This window comes from Dendropsophus ebraccatus, chromosome 9 (genome assembly GCF_027789765.1).
Source record: "Dendropsophus ebraccatus isolate aDenEbr1 chromosome 9, aDenEbr1.pat, whole genome shotgun sequence".
Lineage (NCBI taxonomy): Eukaryota > Metazoa > Chordata > Amphibia > Anura > Hylidae > Dendropsophus > Dendropsophus ebraccatus.
Window position 1 is genome coordinate 56,010,520 of NC_091462.1, and position 15,287 is coordinate 56,025,806.

Below are 15,287 nucleotides of genomic sequence, written 5' to 3' on the forward strand. Positions count from 1 at the left end.
AAAAAATTATTTATTATTTTCCTGTGTATTGTGGTAATGTACTCTCAGATTGCAGAAGCCTTGCAGTGCCTTGCCATATGGCCCTATTGAACATAGAGTAAATAATAGATTTGTTTTAGGAATATACCTAAGTAAACCATATGGCTTTACTTACATGCATGTCAATGATGATTATAGAAGTTCTTTACATTTGTAGATCCCAGGTGACCTGTTCAACACATTTGCTTTACAATCACTATTAACTATTATTGCAGTTATTATGCCTAAATGGCTGCGGATAACAGAATAAAAATCATAAAAAGACAAATAAATGAATTTATTATACAATGTGGAATTCTGACGCTACTTGTGTATGCAGTCTGTTGAGATGTGTAAACCAAATATGCTTATTCTAAGACTGTGACTCTGTATAGAGTCTTTTTTTTATAAGCATTCTAGTCATTCTCCATTAAAGAGTACAACACTATGCTCTATAGAGTTAGACCTTTTGACTAGAGATGAGAAAACCGGGTTTGGCATTTGATTAGCGGGAGCTGCTCAACTTGGATAAAGCTCTAAGGTTGTCTGGAAAACATGGATACAGCCAATGACTATATCCATGTTTTCCACATAGCCTTATGGCTTTATCCAACTTCAGCAGCCACCGCTAATCAAATACCGAAAGTTCGGGTTCGGATGGACTCAAGGATGCTCGAGGTTCGCTCATCTCTACTTTTGACCAACAAGCTGTGGTACTGTGTGTTCTGAAACCTTTTGGGCCATAGTCAAGATTAAAGAGGTTATGTAGGCTTAGAAAACAATCCTTGTAACGTTCCTGCAGCCCAGGAAACTGATATCACAGATAAGTATATATCTGTACAGTCATTTTCTAGATCACAAGCATTCAATACTTACCACATGCTTGCTATACAGCATCTGGCTTCTCCAGCCTTCCGGCCACTGGCTGTATCTTCAGGCCCTGCATTTTCTGGATGTCAATCATTCCAGAGGAGGCGGAGTTAAGTTATAACAGGGGCCAGAGGACCTGAGAACCAGATGCTGGATCACAAATAGTGTAGTAAATAGAAATAAGGGAATATATAGTATTTACAAAGCAGTGCCTGGAATAGCTGCATCCAGTCCTTGGTAATCCAGTCCAAAAGGAAATCTTGTGATTTAAAGTGACTCTGTATCCACCAACCCACCTCACCAAACCACGAGTACGATGCGTTTGAATAAATCCTTAGCGGTCATGTCTTTTAAAATGTGCCTTGGTTAGAGTAAAAAAATGATCTTTTATTCTGCAGGGCTGTGTAAAACTAGCTTGGCCTAAAGTGTCTTTGTCACCCGTCTGTGATGCCTCTCTTTTCTTCCTCCCAGCCCTACTCATCATTAGGTAGGATTTTTATTCATTGCTGGTATAAACTGCACCTGTGTCGCTAAAGCACAAACGCACTGTTTAGACAAGTGATGAATAGGAGAAATCCTGCCTGGGGGTGTTCCTGATAACGAGGAGGATGGAAAGGAAAGAAGAAGAGGTGTTGCAGACCAGGTGCACAGATACTGTAGGCCACACCAGTCTGACACACAGCTGCAGATTATTTTTAGAGATAATTTTTTTGCTCTAACCAAGGCACAAGGCACATTTTTAAAGACAAAGCCGGTAAGAATGTACTCTCATCAAACGGACAGTACTAGGGTTTTGGTGGGGTGGGTTGGTGGAGTCCCTTTAAATAATTTAGTATATTAATGCTTGATTATAATTTGTCAGCAATAATGATTCAATGAATGCATTCTATAACAGTCCATGAAAAATAACTCTACAATAAGTTCTGATTTTTCATAGGCTTGTTATCTGACAAAGCTTGCATTATGTATGAAGGACAAGTGTGAGACCATGCTGGGTAGTTAGAAAGACAGCCATCTGTCTCACCTACCAGTGAGTTAGACAAGGTATTAGCTCATCTTTAGGTGACCTAACATATGCCTTGAGGAAACATTTACTGTGCCTTTTAACAATTGTTCTTGCCATTCAGCTTTCATATGTTTTTCACAGTAAGAACAGTGAAAGTCTTACATGTGGCACAGGGGTTTTATAGGTTTATATAAACAGGAAATCAGACATATCTTATGAGTATGCAGATAGGCAAAGGAAAAAATTGTCATTCCAATCGCATAATGTCAAATTGATGTCAGTGAGCAGGCCTATTCTGCCACATGGATAGGTATGAGGCTATATTAAGGCCTCAAATTAAGTGACGGTAATAGCAGCTTCTGAACACACTGGTAAATTGAGATGACCTCTTTCCGCAGCAAACGGTTCCTGGCCTTTCCAGAAGTGAAGGGGTGAATAATGAAACCCTCCATCAACCGCTTGCGTGAATGGTGATCAAAAGTTGGTCAAGCATGCCAGCTTCTCCATTATATAGAAATTTTCATTTCAATCCCTTTGCTCAATGAGATCTATTAGTTTTGCTGCAATGAACTGTCAAGTAATACTATTAGCCTCACAAAACATACTAAATGCCACTCACATTTTATAATAGTAATTTTCAGCAGCTCCTACCTTAACAAAACCTATGTTTTTCCCTTTTCTTTTACAGTGACCTGACGCGAAAGTTAGACATTTCAGGGGATGATGGACCACTGGGCATTCACGTGGTGCCCTTCTATTCTTCATTTAGTGGACGGTAGGTTTGAGGTTGCTGACCTCAGGCTTTTATTTCATACTATTTAATAGAAAATGTTTTATTTTCTTTACTAGGTATTTGTAAAAAACATTATTCACCTATCTAAACATAAAACAGTAGGGATCCAATAAAGGAGTTCTGATATTTTATTTATCAATTCCTCTTTATTTGCATATTTATACTTTTACTATATAATGTGTTAAACATTTAACAAATATCTGTGTTGTAGCTCTGCCATAAACCGGCTTTCTATGAGTATTAATTTGAGTAGTTTGTTGCAAGCCCTCAATGTAACATACTGTAGATGTGAAAACCGTTTATTACCTTTCCCAATTCTGATGCAATAGGCCAAACCCACAGCATTTTCCACATTGTAATCCACTCGGACAATCTGTATGTAATACATGCGGATCTTTCTGTAAGATTTAAGCCACTCTGTAGCAGACAAAATCTATGGCACAGCACAAGGACAAAACCTGTTTTCCACAACTACACATCTGCATTCTCCTACTACTAGATAACTGGTTTATTAGTCTATATAAAAGTGTCAATTATATTCATTTTTGGGGAATTGGGAAAGCCAAAAATGAATGAATGAATAAAAATGTCAACATAAGCACCACATGTGGGGATTTGTGTAGCAATCTGTGCTGAAGCTCTGATTTTTTCGATGAATACAAGCAATCAAAAAAGTAGAATACAGAAATATGTCAATCATAGCTGGTCCTAAGGTAAATAACCAGAATTCCTAGAGCTGCCTGGAATACATGCATACAGTGCTTTATCCATGGTTTCTATGCAGCGCTAGGTTGGCATCCATCTTCTGCAGCTTCCTGGTGTCTGACACGGCCTGAGACGATACGTCTCAGGTCCGCTCAGCTAGTCAATGACAGAGGCGGGATCTGAGCGGACTTGAAACGGATCCCGCCTCCGTCACTGACTGGCTGAGCGGACCTGACGTCATGTCTCGGGCCCGCGTCAGACACCAGGAAGCGGCCGGGGACCGGAGCACTGCGATATGGAACCCACCCCTGAAACCGGGGAGGTGAGTGGACGTTGATTCCCTCAGCCACCTCATCCCCGGTCCCAGGGAAAAAATGCCCCCCCCCCCCCTGCTGGAGTACCCCTCGTAAACCCAAACTTACTCTAAATCTGTTAATCTCTACTAATAACAGCTGTGGGTTGCATTGCTCACAATTGTTGAAAAAGCCAACTATTTTGAATAGTAAAAAATATCTCACCGTTTTAAAGTGAACCAATGAAGCCAAAAACGGCAATAAAGCTAAGAAAACATGCTGGTACATCACCCAGCAGGCTTCCCAAGCATACCCCTGTACCCTGTGTTGCCTGTTTAACTAATCAGGAATCTTTCATTTATAAAGTCCTGCGCTGTATGCTAATTCCGTCCAAGTAGTCATCTGGACTGGGGCCCCTCCATGTAGTCACGGTCCTGGGAGGGTTGCAGCGCTGTAATCACGCCCCTCTGGGCATGATGGAAAGTCCTGTACACTGTGATGTCACCCGGGGCTGGCACTGCACGTCAGCACTGCGCCGACGGCTTTACTACATCGTGCATGCGCAGTATAGCAGGTGAAGACACTGCTTTACTGTGCCTGTGTGGCGTAGTACAGCAGTGGCTTCTCCTACTTCCAAAACTGTAAATTCACCCATCAGTAGTAGAGATGAGCGAATAGCTAATCTAAACGAAGTGAAGCTCCACTCATCAAACCACTGGCCTTTTAGCGCTGCTCCTCTCCTTGCTGCTCCACCTTGAGTCCTGGGGAAAAGCTGGATCCAATCCTAGGAAACTAGGAGAAGCAACCTGGGAGGAGTATCAGGGAGCAGTGTTGAAAGGCCATTGGCAATACGCCCATCTCTAATCTGTAGTAATTATTCCCCATAAGAATTTTACTTGTCCCATGTTTCTCTGCTATTGTAACTGGGTTTCTAGTGTGTGGTTGTTGGCAGTTAGATTAATATAGAGAATTCTTTTTTTTTATTTCCTAGTTGTCTCATGTCTTAATGTGGATTACTTGTGATAAGTTACCTACTGCCAAAAAAGATTTATCCTTTGCTTGAACCTCTAAGACTGTCTCCAGTTTTCATAAACAAAATTCCCTTCCAAGCTGTCTTCATACATTTTTATCTTCCATCAGCTCATTGTTTTTCCCTTCAGTCCTGAGGTTCTGCATTAATCTAGTGTTAGCTCTGTTTGCCCAGTGCATGCAACTGATCTGTATCTGCCTTACTCATCCTCTTTTCCCAGAATCTTTCTGTATCTTTGCTAAAGTCTTTATTTAGCACAAGAAAGTACACCCCCCAAATAAATATATAGTAAAGGTGGCTTACCTTAATGCTTCATATGTGTCTCTATTAGAAGAAAGTGGAGTAAGAGTAATTCTGCATTTCCAGTGAGTCATAAAATATCAAATTATTCTCAAGTAGACTAATCATCTACTTAGCGTACCCATAATGCATTTCTAGCTTCTAATGGATTTTCTCCTTTTACCATTCCTTGTATTAAGTGCCACGGTAGATTCTGAGTAGTCAAAACATTTTTACTTGTCTATAAATGTGTAGTTTACCCTGTGTTTTTCCACTGGTTATTAACCTTTTATTGGGAGACTCTAGGGGAAAACGTTTTAAAAACATGTGGTGTAATGTAAAGTTCTTTGTGTTAAAGAGGGGGACGTCATCTGTAAATTACTTAATATCGTCTTAAACCCACTCATCTATACATATACTTATACCCTTAAATGAATGTATAGGGTTGGCCCTATGTCTCTATAAAGTGACAGGCAGTTTAGTCAATGATAAAGCAACCACAGTACAACATGAAATTATAAAGGTGGAAATTGTCTGTTAACTAATTTTTTAATATATTTACTAGAACTCTTTCCTTTCTATTTAACTTCTTAAGGACCCATGCCGTACGGGTACATCATGGAATCCTTTCACTTAAGTATCCATGGCGAACCCGTACTTCATGGAGTCCGCCTGTGCTTTGAAGTGAGCTCAGGAGCTGAGCTCACTTCAAAGCTTGTGGGGACCGGCTGCTATATGCAGCCAGGTCCTCACTGTTAATGATAAGCCTCCGTGACCGCGTGGCCGCCCACCATTAACCCCCGCTGTGCTCCTGTCACTGACCAGTCGCTGGTTTGACTGCCGGGAGGAAGGTAAGAGACCTCCGGCAGTCAGATACAACGATCGGAACCCCCGCAGTCACATAAAACTAATAAATAAAAAAACATATAATATACCATAGCGTGAGTAATCATCCAATATATTAAAATAAATCAATAATGTTCCCGCACGGTGAACAGCGTAAACAAAAAGCGTTAAAAAAATTTCAGAATTGATTATTTTTATTACATTTTATTTTAAAAAATTAATAAAAATTGATCTCTACATCTACACAAATATGGTACTAAAAAAACTTGAGATCGTAGTGCAAAAAATTGGCCATTGTAATCACACCTATTTGCAAAAAAAAAAAAAGTTTGACTGTTAATAAAAATAGTAAAACATTAGAAAAGCTATCTAAAATGCATATCGCTGTATTTAGACTGACCTAAAGAATAAAGATAAAATGTCAGTTTTACTGTAAAGTGCATTACGTAAACACGGAACACCCCACACACATACTCACACAATGTTCCGTCATACATGGTATGGTAGATCAAAAGGTGGCATTACAAAGTACACCTGTTTCTTAACAAAACAAGCCCTTACACGGCTCAGTAGCTGGAAAAATAAGAGTTATGGCTTTAAGAAAACGAGGAAGAAAAATCAAAAACGCTAAATTGAAAATTGTCCCGGACCTTAAGGCCATTTTGGGCTCTGTCCTTAAGGGGTTAAAGGGGAGTTACTTTTGGTTTTAAAGGGTTAGTTAGGATTTGAAGAAAAGTAAGAGCTAGGAAAAGAAGCATAAAATAGGATAAAAATGTTACCCACTCAGCATTGCTGCTACCACTCCACTCCAGCATTGACATCACATTTTATGCCGGTATATGATCTTAGCAGGCCATCTTTGCCGACGACCGTTAAAAAGATTTCCAATATGTGCTAATGACAGCTGTCTATAATGATCATGATCATTAGCACACGTCAGACATCTTGATGGCCGCCAGCAATGACGGACAAAAAAATCCTGTAGTGTAAACTTAGGCTCCCATTGCAGTTTCCCATTGCCAATCACATACCTTGACCGATGCCGTGTGATGGGTTTGTTGCTAGAAAAGTTCTTTATCCCGGTCTGACAGTGTCACAGGAAGAGGGAACCTTCAGCCCTCCAGCTGTTGCAAAACTACAATATCTATCATGCATCGACAGCCAAGGACTGATTTATTATGAGCAGGTGTAGAGGCACCTGCCTCAGATTTCTCTTAGTAAATTTGTAAAGATTAGAAAAGATTTTTATTATTATGGTGCGTTTACACAGAAAGATTTATCTGACAGATATTTTTAAGCTAAAGCCAGGAACAGACTATAAACAGAGAACTTTTCAAATCCATTCCTGGCTTTGGCTTCTGTCAGATAAATCTCTCTGTGTAAACGGACCATAAGACCAGCGTATGCCGGTCTTGATAGATTCCCATCACAGTGTTAAAACACTCACTTCATCAGGTGATCAATTAGCACTGCCCACCAGATTTAATATCCATTTAAAGTTTTGTGTAAAAATGATGCAATACTTTAAAGAAGCAATCATGGCTTCCTGGTCTTAAATAACATTATAGTGTTTGATCTCTGACTTTTTTTTTATGCCGACCATGGTTCATGCGCTTGCCATTGCCATATATTGTTTCTTTTTAAGGGTGCGTTCACACGTACAGGATCTACAGCAGATTTGAAGCTGCAGATTCAAAGCCAATCAATTCTGGGCCATCAAATCTGCTGCGGATCTGCTGCAGATCCTGTATGTGTGAACGCACCCTAAAGACAAATTCTGTTATTTCCTCCCTCAATCCAAAAATATACCAATAGGTTTATTGGCTTCCACGAAACTGGTCATAGTGTGTATGCCCGAGACTCAAAAAGTACTACTTGTGTCATTACTAGAGATGAGCGCAATTCGAACATGCTCTGGTCTGTCCAAACCTGAGCATGCGGCATTTGATTACTGGTGGCTGCAAAAGTAGGATGCACCAAGGCTGCCTGCCGCATGCTCCATTGTGTGCAGCGGTGAATTCGGATGTGGGCACACAAAGGTGCGCCCACATCCAAATTTAGCAGAAATTAAGATCATCCATCCGGGTCACAGAACAACCCGTGTTATGCGTAGTGTGAACCTGGCCATAGGCTGTATCCATGTTTTCCAAGACTCTCCAGTGCTGTATTCAGCTTCTTCAACTACCAATCAAATGCCACAAACTTGAGTTGTGCTTGTCTCTAGTCATTCCCCTTTTTTCACTTTAGGAAATGAGATGTGCTTTGATATTTCACATCAACAACAAAAGACTTTTGCCATGACTGCCTCATATAGCTAAAATAATATACAATAACCAGTGCAAACACCTTTTCTCCCTATTCATATTACTTGTTTGCAATGTCAAAATAGAAAAACAGTGCTGTGTATATGGCTCAGCCTCTTACTTTGATCTGTATGTGGGAAAACAACAAGAATAAACAGTAGAGGCCATATTTCCATGTTGATAGGAGACCACCAAGGTGTAAAATATATGTCACTGACTGTGTTGCTCTATTTTTGCAAACTACATGGAATTTAGTACATAAAGTTTATTGGAAACATTTTATCTTACAATAAAGTTGCTTAATTTGTTGTAATATTCATTCTAATAGCCGTAATAATATTAGGTATCTATTCTTTTTAAAGGGGAACTCCGGATAAGAAAAACTTGTTTTCTATTAAAAGTACATTAAGGCTGCGTTCACACTACGTATATTTCAGTCAGTATATGTATATTTCAGTCAGTATATTTCAGTCAGTATTGCAACCAAAACCAGGAGTGGATTAAAAACACAGAATCTGTTCACACAATGTTGAAGTTGAGTGGATGGCTGCCATTTAATGGCAAATATTTGCTGTTATTTTAGAACAATGGTTGTTATATTGAAATAATGGCAGTTATTTACTTTTATATGGCGGCCATCCACTCAATTTCACCATTGTGTGAACAGATCCTTTCTGTGTTTTTAATCCACTCCTGGTTTTGGTTGCAATTCTGACTGAAATACACTGACTGAAATATACGTAGTGTGAACACAGCCTAAAAGTTATATAGATGTGTCTATAAAATGTATTACTGTATCTGTACAGTTTTGCCACAATGGTAGCTGATAGAAATCCAGGAAGTGAAAAAATATGGCCTCTGTGCGGATCCACATTGTCTCCTGCTCCCACTGCTCTCCCACCTTAGGAGACAAATCTTCCATGCCTTTGTCTCACATTGTGTGTGTTTGCTAGGCACAGGCTGATGATGCAGACAGGGGGCAGGGCGTGATTCACCATCTCAGACTGGCCAGAAGCAGGTGTTTCAGCTTCGCTGTAACACAAATAGATAATGCTAAACAGCAGAGAGGATAAGAGCTAACACTGCCAATCCCACCTGCACAAAAAACAAGGCATAAACAGTATATCCCATGTAAGATAATATCGGATAAAGTCCTTTTTGTGGCAATCAGCTCCAAAGATAAAAGATGCTTAATCGTAATATGTGCGTGGAGATGAAAATAAAAAAATAAAAATTTAATTTAAAAAGTTTGCTTTATTCCAATAACAGCTTTACAGGTAGAGAATACAGCGTGCTTTGCGGGTGGGACCACAATGAAATTATGTACTGCAAATAATTCAGTAACACAATGAAACTGCAATGTGTGAACACAGCCTAGATGTGCTGCAACAGCTTTGGGCGGGGAATAGGCAGGGTGGGGGACTGTAATGGAACAGCAGAGGGAAAGCATTGCATTCTGGAACCTGTAGTACTGAATACATCTGCTCAATCAGAAAATACAGAAACACAAAACAGAACAAACCCCCCAAAACAAATGGATTTTTGGTAGTTTCAAAACTGGGATAGATAGGTAAGTATTGTTATATGCTTCTGCAGAAGTTTCATTTTTTTTTTCCCCTCTACCCGGAGTTCCCCTTTAAATTTTAGGTACCTTTTTTCTTTCATCTGATATTGCATAAGTCATACCACAGTCCGATTGTAAATGAAATATATGGCTTATACTCTCTTTATTATCTTAGAGCTCTGGGCTTGTATATACGTGGCATAGAGGAGCACAGTAGAACTAAAAGAGATGGCCTTTTCCAAGAAAATGAATGCATTGTGAAAATCAACAAAATTGAGCTTATAGACAAGTCATTTACCCAGTGAGTACAGAGGTCTATTTCTACATGTGCTGAGTGTAAAAGAGACGCAAAAGAGACAAAGAGTGATTATAAAAAGAAGGAATTATGAGAAATGTTAAAGGGAAACTGACAGCATGGAAATGCATAACACCTGTGCTGCCAGTTTCTCATTGGCGATTACATATATATACTTACCTTCCAAGGTGCTGTGTGATCCGGCCTGTTTTTTTTGGTACAGGCTGGATCACAGAGCAGCGCAAATGGTTAGTATGCACAGCTCTTTTGAGCGGTAATAGGAAACTGACAGCACGGATATATGCATATCTGTGCTGTCAGTTACTCTTTAAGCATAATGAAGAAGTAGCAATTCACAGGTAGCAATTCACTTATGGTTTATTGAAATCTTTGAGATTTCCAGTTTTAGGCTACAACGGGAAAATAATGGCTGTTTTACTGGGCGACCATTATTTTTAGCGTCAAACTATGTCTGTCTATTGATGAAATGATGATCATAGTCTGAAAGATGGCCATCATTTTCTTGTTGTTGAAACATAGCCTTAAAGGGGTTTTCCAATGATGAACCTTATTTTCAGCTAACAAATAAATTAACATATACAATATTTGTTATTTACCTTACTTTGTTGCCTTTCTGTTATCTTTCATGCTTTCCTTCTGCTTCTAATGGAAACTATCTGTTCTGTTCTGTTTGTTTGTTTTTTTGTTTTTTTTCATCCCAATCTTGTGTCCAGTATACATCCTATAACATACTACTTTTTTTTGCATGACACCCTAGGTGGGAATTCAGCCAACTCTACCTCCCTCTCACTATATGGAATGCTTCTTTATTTGTAGTGGGAAGGGTTATAGTTATAAGGGTTATAAGCAGGTATAATGGGTGGGAGATAGAGTTGTTTCTGATTAGAGTGCAGAACAGAGCAGGCAGTTCTCATCAGAGACCGAAGGTAAAAATAAAAGACCACAGAAAAGAAGTTTTATATGTCCACTACATAGTAAAATAGATTGAATTGTTAAAAAAAGGATAATAAAAGATATTAACATTTATTTGAAATATTTTACATAGAAATAAGTTCACTTTTCAAAAGTTGGTTCAGCCACTTCAGCCAAACCTCCACAAAAGGTTTGAACTTTTATGACTTCCACTACTAAGATTCCCAGGGACGCATGCATTGTATCTATTACAGAAAGCTGGGGATGCGTGAAGCAATTTGCTCTGACTGCATCTTATCTCTCAGAAAACATCACGACCAATATAGAGATCCCCATACACCTTAAAACCAAACTATTAATATTTAGTAGTCTATCTAAATATATGTTTCATTACTCATTGTTTCCACTTCTTATTATTTCCATTCTACTACTTTGAATCTTTATGACCCAGCAACCCCAAAATAAACTTTTCTTTGATACTTTTTCTTATAGCACCCCATGTGCATTTTCAGCTCTTTCAGATAATAGGCTAAAATGTATATATAAGAGAAGAATACCATGATCTCTGTGCATGCTTGCTTTTACTAAAAGCTATGCATTTTGGGCCTATAAAATAATTTTCATTTATTTCAAACTATCACCATGTTTTTAGGGCACAAGATATATTCCGACAAGCAATGAAGCATCCCAGTGTTTTGGTGGAGGTTGTCCCATCCCATAACCGTGAGCTGTACGAGAAATCCTTTATTTCTTCTCTCTCAAACTTGGACAATGATGAGGATGAGGATGATGAAATTCCCAACCTAAAGCCACCTCCTCCACCTACTCATGGGAAGTTAAATGCAAAGATGACTGAGCAAAGTAATGGCTTTGAAATAGCCCAGCCACTACACCCTTCACTAATCTCAGATTTGACAAGTCATGCTGGTACATACTCCCCTCCATCTTTGTCACCTCTGCAATTTGGAAGCAAAAGATATGCCAAGAGAATAAGAATTGATCTGAAGAAAGGTAATTTCCTTTTATTGGAAGTGCACTTTAGGACTAACACAAGTTAGTCTTTACAAGAATATGAAGTAACTGTTTTCTACGCCTATTCACATTCTTTGTTATTTCTATCCTTTCCAGGTCCAGATGGACTTGGATTTACAGTTGTCACTAGAGACTCTACTGTACATGGACCTGGTCCTATTTTTGTAAAGAACATTCTTCCCAAAGGAGCAGCCATAAAAGATGGACGACTCCAGTCTGGAGACCGGATAATTGAGGTATGTGCCCTGTCTCTTCTATTCTCCTTTTCTGGAAAAGTAGATGAATTCAAAGGCCAAGAACATTTATATTTCTCATTTAAATCTCATCATTCCAGCATTCATGCATAATTTATTTAACATGTGTGGTTTATACTGACTCATTGTGAGAGGAATTTTTCTAATCAGGACAAAATATCTTAGATAAGGCAAGATGAAAATTGGATTGCAAATGACAAAGTAAACTTGCTAAAATCTAAACCAATTTAAAAGCTATTCTATTTTGTATGCCATCAGTCAAGCATTGTTTTTTACGTTTCAAACTATTTGCCTCTTCGTTTCACTCTTTAACCCCTTAAGGGTGCAGCCAGCTTTGGCTATAAGGACCTAGCCCCATTTTTCAAATTTACATGGCAAAAATCTATAAAAAGTCTCAGGACAACCTATTCAAAAAAATTAAATGTAAAATGACTTATCTGAATACCCCAGCTAATAATGAGTGAGTGAGCCTATTTTTTAGGCTATGACTGGAACATGGCCACCATCTTGAAAGCTGCCATACTAGATCAAGGGCAAGTTCTCAATGAGAAGTTTGCTTATCAGACCAGACCAGAATTGTCTCAGAGATGTGTTGCTGTAATCTGATCTGCAATATCTCTTGTTCAAAAGTTATCAACGGAAAAAGTTTCTTTTTGTTCAGCTTCAGCGTTGTTTTTAGCACATTTCTGGATATTTTTTGCAAATAACTTTTGAACCACAAAAAAAATTGCCACTCTGATTGGTCTTTTCAATCTTTACATTGGAAAACCGCTACAAACCATGAGAATAGAGGGTTCTGACTTCCCCATTTGAACAGGGTGGTGGCACATGTACACTACTTGATTCATTGTCTTTAGGACTGACAGAAGTAATCCATTGCTGCACTGACCTATCTCTGTCAGTTCAAAACACATTTAATAGAATAGTAGTGTGCATCTACCATCTTCAAATGGAACTTGTGATCCCTATTCCCATGATCTGTGGGGATATCAGTAGTCATTCATTTACTACCTAACCTGAGAAAGGATTGTAAATGTTATTACTAGTATGGAGACCAAAATAAAAATTTCTTGTGGTGTTTTTTTACACCACCATTGTCTTTTTTAATAAGTAATAGGGACGTACTGAGAGGTGTGACCTTACGTGGCTGAAGTATTTACTATTAAAAACACCAGAAAACTGGCATAAATCAGGCAGAAATCTATGCATTTTCATATTAATAACAAAATAAATATTGATGTGCATAAAACATCAATCTTAAATGGGCAGTTCAGCAAACAATGTATTCTTTCAAATTAATTGGTGCCAGAGATTTTTATTATACTTCTTTTAAATAATCTCAAGTCTTCCATTGCTTATCAGCTTCTGCATGTCCTGCAGTAAGTGGTGTATTTTTCCAGTCTGGAGAGCAGGAGAGGCTTTCTATGGGATCCTCCAACACACAGAGGGGAAAAATGATCTGTGTAGGTGGATAGTTAGTACTATAGCCGTATAAATTCAACATACTGCTATAGAACAATTCAGGTTGGACGTTCCCTTCCCCTTCCTCGGGTGAACTCTGCACAAATTTGGTAATGATTCTTTTATGTTTGAATGTTTTATATGTTTTAGTTCTGTTTTCCAATTTACAGCAATGTAACCTCTTCACTCCTTGGTCCTTGTTCAGCATGCTGTGAAATGGCTTTGCCAGTGCTGGGGAAAGGGGTCAGCTACATTATAATGGCAAACAGGCTGCATTATTTTGTCATAAAGCAAATGCTGAAGTCTGTCTTTTGGGTATGCAGTCCGAATGTCATAGTCTAAGAGAATGCCTGTGATAACTGGGCTGTCATCTACAGATGTGTCAAAAGCAGATTTTAAATAATGGCCTCTCACTGAAATGGATTTTGCAATCTTTCGTATAAGGCATGCTTTACCCATGCATGGGGATGTACATATGAAATTTAAAGGAGATTAGAGATTAGATAAGATTATCCAACAATTCCACTTGTTCCATTAGATGTTCTCCAGAGAAGGCAACCTCTAACTAGTTACAGTACGTTCCTGAAAGGTTTGGCTTGTTTTCCAGGTATAGTAAATGTGGGTATTCGGTGTCTTTGCAAAAGTTTAATTTCATATTATACTGTAAAAATTCTGCTAGGACATAGGGATAGATTTTTTGAATTAGATACTGTTTCTTAAAGCCCTTTTATTGCCATTTTTTCTTACCAGATAATTAGCATGTGTTAAAGGGCCAGCAGTCAGCTGACTACCAAGCAAACCCCTGCTCGCCTTTTGTGTTACTCTGTTTAAACAGGAAATGTGCGGCCGATAACTCTGCAATTAAATGTCCACATGAATGATGCAGAAGAGTGCCGCTCTTACTGATCAGTGCGAGATGTGTGGCTGATATCTGATAAAAGCAAAGCAAATCGCCAGATTGCCACTTTTGCTAAGCATCTCCCACCATCTAATATGACCTAAGTCTATTTTCATAGGTCTGATATAAACTTTCAGTTGTAAAAAAAAAAATAAGTAAAATTACCTGGATTTCTCCTGTGTTTCCTAAATAACATATGCCATGTATTATCAGAGCTGCTTTTAGAACTATTGCGTGGATAACACAGTACCTCACTGTTTACACATAAACATGATGTCATTCTCTACATTTAGTGACTTTTTGAAATTAAGTAGTTTTTGTTCAGTTATAATCTGTGTGATAGTTTAAGCATACAAATTGGATTAATATGAGGTCAGACTACTAACAGCCTAATGCTATATTCTCATTTAGGTTAAAGGCCAGGCCATTGCCGGCAAGACACAAGAGGAGCTGGTGGCCATGCTGAGGAGTACCAAACTAGGAGAGACTGTTTCTCTTGTGGTTGCCCGACAGGAGGAAGCCTTTCTGCCCCGCGAACTGGTAATCTCAATAACAATGCATTTCTTAATGCTTTTTCTTTGTCAGATGGACCGTGTCTCAGTGAGACGGCAAACCATGGTCTGCCAGCTCTGAGTACACTACATCAAAATCAATGATTTACTATCAGTCTATGAAATTTGATTTCCAAGCCCTGGTGACATCATAAG

At 38.7% G+C, this 15,287-nt stretch overlaps 1 protein-coding gene across 6 annotated transcripts in view; it reads left to right on the forward strand.

Moving 5' to 3' along the window:
* The window catches only part of PARD3B (par-3 family cell polarity regulator beta), a 926,479-nt gene that overhangs the window by 246,319 nt on the left and 664,873 nt on the right, over positions 1-15,287 (forward strand). For 5 of the 6 annotated variants that reach the window (XM_069983415.1, XM_069983417.1, XM_069983418.1 and 2 more), the window contains exons 6-10: positions 2,583-2,669; positions 9,883-10,008; positions 11,588-11,946; positions 12,064-12,203; positions 14,992-15,120. In XM_069983415.1, the coding sequence (XP_069839516.1) occupies positions 2,583-2,669; positions 9,883-10,008; positions 11,588-11,946; positions 12,064-12,203; positions 14,992-15,120 (841 nt within the window). The remainder of the gene's footprint in view (positions 1-2,582; positions 2,670-9,882; positions 10,009-11,587; positions 11,947-12,063; positions 12,204-14,991; positions 15,121-15,287) is intronic. The other variant, XM_069983416.1, reaches the window with a different exon arrangement.